This window comes from Styela clava, chromosome 2, assembly GCF_964204865.1.
Source record: "Styela clava chromosome 2, kaStyClav1.hap1.2, whole genome shotgun sequence".
Taxonomy (NCBI): domain Eukaryota; kingdom Metazoa; phylum Chordata; class Ascidiacea; order Stolidobranchia; family Styelidae; genus Styela; species Styela clava.
Genome location: NC_135251.1, coordinates 6,956,250 through 6,965,294, shown reverse-complemented (window position 1 = coordinate 6,965,294; position 9,045 = coordinate 6,956,250). Strand labels below are relative to the sequence as shown.

The following is a 9,045-nucleotide window of genomic DNA, read 5'->3' as shown; positions in this document are numbered from 1 at the left end:
AAGGCTAACATTTTTATTTATTTCCAAAATTTCTGTGGGATTTATGGAATTTGTGTGATGACGTCATCAAAATTAAAAACTGCACACACTCTGACGGTTCCACAATCCACCCGCATTTCAGAGATCAGACTACCGATGTAAAAGATTTATTCTGGTTTCGTTTTGGCTTTCGTGTTCCTATATATTAGAGAAATGCTCTCTTGTTCTATTTATATTACTTTACTTTGGTTTCATTTCAAATTATTGAACTTTATGTTTGTTATTTTTACATTTACGTATGCCGCTGCTCGATAATCAGTCTTGTTGTCTCGCGCCTTCCTTCACCCTGAAGTACTATTTTATTTTTTTTGGCTCACCGGAAGTATGTGTACCAAGATGACGCACAACCGGAAAACTAATCTGGTACACATACTATGTTCAGATTGTGCGCCATTTTGGTACATATACTTCTGCTTTTTTGTATAGTTTGTTTATAATATGTACTTTAGTATGGTGAAAAATTAAATTACTGATTACGGATGATCACATCATATACATCGTTTCAGATTTCACACAGAGAACATGAAGATCCATTTCAATCTTGGGGTAGCAGTAGGTGCAGCTGATCTAGTATTTATGTTTGAAGAACTTGCACAAGGGCAACAATACAGCTGTATATTAGTTACAGTGTTGCTGTATTACTTCAATATGGCAGTGTTATCGTGGATGCTGATTGAAGGTAATAGTATGGCTAAGGAGAAATGGTTTACGTTAAACAGAATGTTAAAAATCATAATATTTTGAGTGATTTTTAGATAATTGTGATAGAAATAAAACTGAACAATTTAATAATATCAAAAACTTTTATAGTTTTAAACGATACGGACTGGTAACCGGACCTGATTGTAGGCAGTTTTGTTACGTGTTGTAATCAGATATGAACATGAGTAAGTCTTATAAACAAAAGAGCAATACTCAAATATACGGACATAAAAGTCTCGTAATATTGCCTTTGCAGTACACCCTTAGTTTAGTAAATACTTGACGGATTGACTGGCATCAGTAAAGTGTTCCCATATGTCACAGAGGAGAGTATTTAGATGATTTAAATTAAAAAACAATGTTTTGGGAAGAATATCGGTTAATTTGGAAGAATCATTATAGCCTATTTAAAATAATTTTTTTTTCAGGCTTGTTTCTTTATTCCCAAGTTGTTGTTGTATTCGTCTCCGCTCGACGTTGGGTGAAGTATTATGTATTTGCTGGTTGGGGAATCCCCGCTATTGTCATGGGGATTTCCATGGGAATTTTGAACGTACAGCTGGGAACAAATAAGATGTAAGTATCAAATTCATTGAAAGATTGGATATTGACTGTATATCAAAGAAATTTACTAACACACCATATGCCAGACTGCACTGCACCTAAGTTCAGAAGTAAGAACTAAAATGTACGATCTCTTTTGGACATTGGTTTCTATCACGTTGTCATGTTGTCTGCCCTTTTAAAATGCGCGAGATTTAAAACTACGTTTTTTTTTTAAAAACTTATACTTTCTTGCAGCTGCTGGTTATCACCATCTGACAATTCTATTTGGGCATTTGCTGCGCCTGCAATACTTGTGATCTTTATCAATTTTGTTATCCTGGTCTCTGTTGTTCGAGTCATTGTGGGAATCCAACCTGACCAAACTAATAATGTCAGAATCAGCAAAGTCAAGTAAGTAACAAGATGCATATGATGCTACAAGAGCAGTACTAGATAATTATGTTCTTTTAATGTGAAACAATTCAAATTTTTGAGATTCAAATTTTATGATACCCAGTTAAATACCAAGTGTTTTTTTTTACAAATTTGTGAGTCCCTTGAAAAACGAGAATTTTCAAATCCTAAATAATTCTAGTTTAGAAACTTGAGTTTCAAAAATTTGTGAAATGATCTCAAATCTAAACAGGAGAGCTACGCTCAAATATATGGACACGTAGCGCCACCTAATGGCAATAATTTTGATGACGTCATAGCACACAAAAAAAAATAAAAGCCTTCTGAAGAAAATTTTTATCTTTAACCACTGAAAATTTCAAAGCAATTGGTTCAACAAGAACAAGAACAACAACATATTATAGAAACGATCGTTATGTCCACTTCGTGTCCAATAACGTTGATTGATTAAATAAACAAATATTTTTGAATGTTGAGATTTATGATAATTTCAATATTCAAATTTATTGTATTAATGACCCAAACGGGAAAATTTGAGGCTTTTTGTCATCTGATAAATAGGCTAATTTGACTACTATCATAGAACAAAAATAAATTTTCTGCGACATACTTTTGTAAATTGTTAATCTTGTTCCCCATTACATCCAGAAACGCGGTAAAAGGGAGTATCTTTCTGTCTCCACTTCTTGGTACGACGTGGTTATTTGGCCTCTTGTCTCTGAGCCATGATACTTTACTGTTCCAGTACCTTTTTGCGACGACGAACTCTCTCCAAGGATTCTTTTTATTTGTTTTCCACTGCTTATGTAATTCAGAGGTAAATATATTTTAAATTCGTTTTCATTATATTTCAATTATGTGTGAGGGGATTGCTGGACTCCCCGACGCCGTAGGGCAGGGGTCACCAAACTACGGCCCGCGGGCCGGATCCGGCCCGCTGCGTCATTTTATCCGGCCCGCAATAACACGTAAAAAATAGCGAAATTTTTTTCCAAGAGAAATTTTCCCGAGCATCGTCGTTCTTTTCCGCATCCGCTCAGACACTTTTGTCACCCTGACAGATTTTCAGTCGTGGTTGTAAACAATAATTCGTTTTTGCGATTTTGAATGCTATTCGTTAGTTTTTGGTTGGGTTTGGGAAATTTAAGTATGAATCAAATAAGTCAATCATCATTTGCCTCCTTAGGGATTGTAGTTTTAATAGTAGTAATGAAAAATTAGTGTAGAAATAGCTGTGACAAAATAGGCTAAAATTCTCTACCGGGTACGCAACGTTTCTGTGAAAGATGCACTCGTGGGGCGAAACTGTTTACGTTTCTTGTGCTGAAATTAATGCCGAATGTGCACGTCGCGCTAACAGTAACTGTAATCCCTCGCGTACTGCTCCAATTTCACAAGTCACACTAACTTTTGTACTGCCTAAATGCGGATATTCATGTAGGTATGTTACAAAAAAATTAAAGTTCATCCGATTTAAACAAAAACTGCGTCATTGGATAGATCTGAGTGAAAAGGAAAAACAATACCAAGTTTACGGAGATATCGGAATTTTAGAACCGCCCGACAGGCCAATTTTTTCCATAAAGATTCTAATACTTTTTTGATAAGAACTGTAATAAATATGAATGTACATATATATCAATCACTAACCTTTCGATTGCGTCACTATGGAATATTGAGACTATTTCAGGATTTTATTCTGGCAACGGTCTTGACACCGCCGAAAGATCGTGCAAATAAACGCTGGAGTTGTGCATGACAGTTTGACAGTGATTCATTGGGGGTAATAATTAACAATGTTCTGATAGTACAAACTTCATAAAAATTGGTAAGTATCAAGTTAGGAAAGAAATACACACGTCGACATAAATTTTATTGGTGCCCATGGACAATATCATTAGTTTGCACTACGTATAACTTGAGCGTAATTTTTAAAAGCTCCGAATGTTGGGGAATTTATAAAATCAAATACCAGATAATAGTTGTTTATTTTATCTAATTATGTCAATATTTCTTGGAATTCAATGCTACAGCAGGCAGTCCGCAGTCGTTTTTTATGAGCAGTATTCCGACACGGCGTAACGGCACTTACGTACGTATGGTACGTGATGCGTACATTTTTTTGGCGCGAAAAGGCGGATTTTGTAACATTCCTAATCCATGACTGCAACGTTTTGATAACAGCTAAACTCAGGATAGTTGTCTAGATATAGAAATCTTGTATATATGTTCTCCTAGGATGTTCTCGATCTATATTCTGCGATATAGATAGAATTTAATATTCCAAGTCTTCAGAAATGTAGAATACATATTGTTGAATAAATTGAATGAATTTCCCAACTTTTGTGAATTTATTGTATTACATTGACAAAAATATTTGTCCGGCCCGTTTCAACACAGTTTGAGTCATACCCGGCCCGCGGTCAAAAAAGTTTGGTGACCCCTGCCGTAGGGTGGTTCACGTTACCGCTGGTGGGTTACGGATTCCTCCACCATCGTAGTTTTCAATATGATTAAGCGGTCTCCCCGGGGATAAATATGTAAATCCTATCCTATCCTGTCCCTAACAAATATGTAGCAACACTCCAAACATTTTCGTCCAACAATGGAGAATATTTTTACTATCAAAATGCTAAAATGTATAAAATTTAAAAATTGGAACATGACAACATGTTGCTCTTAATTTTAAAAAATTGTTTTGGTGTATTGCGTATTCAACTGCCAATTTATTTTCTGAAGTAATCTGACTTCGAATTACTCTATCTGATATATAATTTTTGATACGATGGGCGATCATTTAATGAATGTTCGGTTTTGTATTGTTTTCGGGTAGTACGAAGCATAGGTTATTTAATTTAGGAGCGGAAAATAGAGATAAAAAACCCATAATGTCATTATGAGGTAAAAGTCAATGACATTGAAATACGTCTACATATTTTCGATATAACTCAGTTAACTAACTAAAGTACAAAGCGAAGAAACGTAATTCAGAAATTCAAAAATAGGAATGATTAATCCTACGAGATGAATATTTTATTCTCAGTGCGATTAATTCCAATAATGTAATATGCTTCTAATTTTGATTAGGTGAGAGCTGATTTTGCTCGTCGTCACAATTTGAAGTCATCATCTCACGGGGGGAAATCCCCTCCCTGGTTTTCTGGTGTGTTCGGTCTGAATGTGGCTTCTGGACTACGGAAGTTCCGAGACAGCATAAGTTTTGACTTCGCTAGTTCTTCTCATCCAAGTTCAAACTCGGAACATTCTACTGGAGGGGAAGCTGTAAAGGAATCACCAAAGGTACGATATTGAATATGGCCGTTTAGCATCCAAAGTAGAAAATTGCTTTCTCGATTATTGAATATAAATTGGTTAAATAGTTCCGTACAAGATTGTAAATAGTTATGTAGTATTTTGAACTTTTAGCCATGCAATGCAGCTTGTAAACGCTATCTTTGACTGATACTACTCATAAAGATATTTTACAATTTCATTTTTGTTATGAAGTCAGTTTTCAATTAAGTTTCTGTTTTTCAATCAGTAATTGTTCAAGTACTTCTACTTCATTTAATACATCTGTGTGGACCAAAACAGTATATGGTATCGATAAATTCCCCTTGCAATTTTAAACATTTCTAAGACGTTATTGATACTTTATATATCGACCTCTATTGGGCCCTTTTTTAAATTGTCCTACTTTCGCAGATGAGGACAAATTAATTTAGACTGTATTACTGTGTATTCAACAGAAACATATATCTGATGATTTTAAACTACTTATTTTTGTGTTTGGTATCAGGACTCGAAACGAAAACTTTCAACAATTCCTGACGCAGACGAAATCATTACTGAGTCAAAAATTCCACGACTAAAACGAACGAGGACAAGCAAATCATTGACTGCGCCGAATACAAATAAGAAGATCAGCAGTAAATTTACTAGAAGAGAGAAAACAAGTCTCGGGCACAATGAAAAGCAGAAGACTACTTCGGCTAAGGTCGATGCAATTGGTTTGGAACAATTCACGACTGAAACATTCAAATCAGATCAGGTTGAAGACAATAATGGCACAGATAAGATAACGAGTGATGATTCTGATACAAATTCAATAACTCCTGATACAGAGGACAGCAAACAAGTCGGTAGGTTATTTATTACTCACAAATATTGCTGCGTTTTAGATAGATTGAAAGGATTATTCATTGATTTTTGAGAATGAGGATGATCAGATTATTCAATCTGATTACAATTATTATTCTTTCAAAGCTTGTAGTTATTAACTTGATTGATTCGTTAAAACACAGTACTTTTCATAGCTCAAGTTTTTATGGCTGAGTGGATTGAATAACATGACAAGCAGTAATTTTTCAAACCATGAAAGAATTTGTCAACTCATTCAAACTGTTTAGTAGTATATTCGTGCCACATGCTATATCAGACATAAAATCAAAACCATGTGTTATTAGCATATTTTATTTCTTACAAAAACTCACCAATTAGGTCATGTAATTTTGTAATAATATAATATTCAGGTTCGGTGTTCAAGAAAACTCATCTCCTTCCTCCAATCCTGGGAATGCCAGTCAAAAACGACACGATTCATATTACGAGAACAAATAAGATTTCACCAAGTCCAATGACAAGGCATCAGCAAGTAAGCATTAACTGACTATTAGATCCATGAATCGTTTTGTCAAATTGTTGTTGTTGTTAGTAATCTTATTGTTGTTGTGTTGTTGTGATACTTTTTTCATGAAGTATCGGACCAATTGTTTTGAAATTTTCAGTGGTTAAATATTGTGTTTTTCGCTTAAAGTCCATCATTATATTACCTGTGGGCTGTGCGGCTATTCTGCGGGCTCAGTATGATTCACTCTTTACTTTGAAGTTTTGTGTGATGACGTCTTCAAAATTCAAAACTGTCGGTCCAATCGTTTTAAAATTTTCAGTGTTTTTTTGTTGTTGTTAGTCGACAAATTTTTTTTTAGCTAGAAATGATTGGGCCTTCTTTAATTACTCCTAATTACTCTGCGATCCCTTGATATTTTGTGCTTTTGAAATATGTGCCATACATCTGTTTCATTGTTTTTGTCATATTTCTTTTTTGTTACCCTTTTTGTATATATATTTTTTCTTGTCTTTTTTTACTCCATATTGTTCTTGTTTTGCATGGTCTCCTATTATATGTCTTTTTACTTTTAAATTAACATTCTTACTCTTTATTCGTCAGATTTATTACTTTTTTATTCTGTAGCTTGCATTGGATTCAATGCTGCAACATGTGAGTGACCAGAAAGAAAATGAAAACGAAGCAATGAACTCGGAATATGTTGATCAGATACCAAAAGAATCAAACGCAATGAACGACTCTTTACCTAAATCTCCAACATTGGCATTCAGTGAAGAAAGTGAACAGACAAACGACAGTTGTCCGGAATCAGGAGACAATATAAAATCTTCTCCTGGCCATGTAAACGAGGTCGATACAAACAAAACGCAAGCGGATCTCCAGATCGAAGATGTTTTAGATGAAGATGAGAAAGAAGCGTACAAGATACCAATGAGTTATGATTCTGGGTTGAATAGTATTGACAATGAATCTTTGCTGGAGGAAGAATACTATGCGGATGAATACATTGAAATGCCTTACGGCAGATTCAAAGTAGGCATACATGGATGTGATGTTGTAATATAGTTGTTCTTGTATTGTTATGTTCGTTACAACTTTTGTTTTATACCGCGATCAATGGCAATTTCGTTTTTAAGAGGTGTAAATTTGTGACCTTACTACGAGTCCACCTTAACATATAAAGTTTTTCATCTGTCTACCTTATGTATGATCAAATTCGCTCTTCACTTTCTTCTAGTTTGAGTAAAACAAATGTTAGTCCTTATGTGCTTCGTCTTGCAAGAAAAGATTAAAATTGCTATAAGCATATTACTATTATTACACTCAAGGTATATCAAAAGCAGTAACCAAAGTCCCAATAAATCTCATTTCAGACTAAATGGAATTGTCGACTGTTTAGCTATTTTTTATGTTTTTTTTGAACTTGCATATTTGAGAAAAAATAATTATGGAATTTTTCAAAGGTTTCGCTGTTGTTTTGCGTTTTTATATTTGTTACCTATCTGAAGATTTTATTCCTAATTTTCTGTCTTGTTTTTTTCTTTATTGTTTGTACATTATCTGCATGTAGAAGCTCACATTCCCACTTGTTTCTGGAGAAATTTGCTCAAAAAGCAAATTACGAATACTCATTCGAATGTATAGAAGATTGATTTCTAAACAAAGTTACAGGTGAACACCGAAGTGCCAAGACTATAAAGAACTATGGTGCAGAATTCCGCGTTACTACATACAGATTGACGCAATGCTTGAAGTAGATCATGCTAATATGATCGAAAAATAGCTTTTAGGTTAATTCCACTTTACTGGAGTTCTTCGAAAAAATAAGGGTTCACAATTAGTTTGTCTTGTACACTGCCAGTAAACAGATAAAAGCTAAAATCCAACCCTATTTGATAACACAAAACTTCTTTGTAAGGACAAGTTGGGAAAAATCTTAAGTATTCAACCCAGGGTACCGAGTTTTCGAATTCCACAAATAGAATTTGACTTTTGTTAATCATTTAGAATCAGTTCTATACTAAATGCATCATTCGAATATTCGAATCTTTATTTTATAATTGTGATCCTTTTTATTTCTTTTTTTATTTTTGTTGTTCTGTTTTTCGGTATACTTTACTACTGTGGATAGTAGGTTAGTTGTGTATTCATCGTTGTCAATACTGTTAGAAAATAATACTAACAATTTGTAGTAGTTTAATTAATAAGTTTCGTTCCCTAGAATGTTCCCAAAGTAACCCATGGGATTGAGAATGAAAAAATAGCTGAAGGTAAATATTTGGTGGTCCACAAGTATACGCACCAAGATGTCGCAGAAACTGAATTCTAATCGGTACACAAATATTATGTCAGGTTGTGCGCCATATTGGTGCGCATACTTCTGGAGTTCCAAATATTTATTATACTCCAATTCAAGGCGATTTTGCGGTCTAAAATAGGATTGCCTTCTTTAGTTCGATGTATTTTTTATTATCGTTTTTTTTTTTTTGATACGTTTCTAAGTTTACCTGAGATCTTAGTAGTTGTACCATGTGTCTTGAGATGTTAATGGAGTAAATAAAAAACAAGTTGTAAAAGTATCTGCTGATTTTTATCTAGGCATAGCAATTAGTGTATGTATATGGTAAAATGCTATGCACAACAAACTGCAAGATATTTACAACATATTTGAATTCAATAGAAAAATGCTAAATTAAATTTAAGACATTGCATTG

General features: G+C 34.0%; 1 protein-coding gene across 1 annotated transcript; it reads left to right on the top strand.

Annotated features, from left to right (window-relative positions):
* Positions 1-672: 672 nt before the first annotated feature.
* LOC144413628 (uncharacterized) lies at positions 673-8,841 on the top strand. The gene is made up of 8 exons (XM_078109675.1): positions 673-718; positions 1,170-1,317; positions 1,543-1,698; positions 2,350-2,518; positions 4,789-5,001; positions 5,501-5,843; positions 6,234-6,355; positions 6,956-8,841. Exons 1-8 carry the CDS (start codon positions 688-690, stop codon positions 7,394-7,396), a joined length of 1,623 nt encoding a protein of 540 aa, XP_077965801.1. The 5' UTR covers positions 673-687; the 3' UTR covers positions 7,397-8,841.
* The last annotated feature ends 204 nt before the right edge of the window (positions 8,842-9,045 follow it).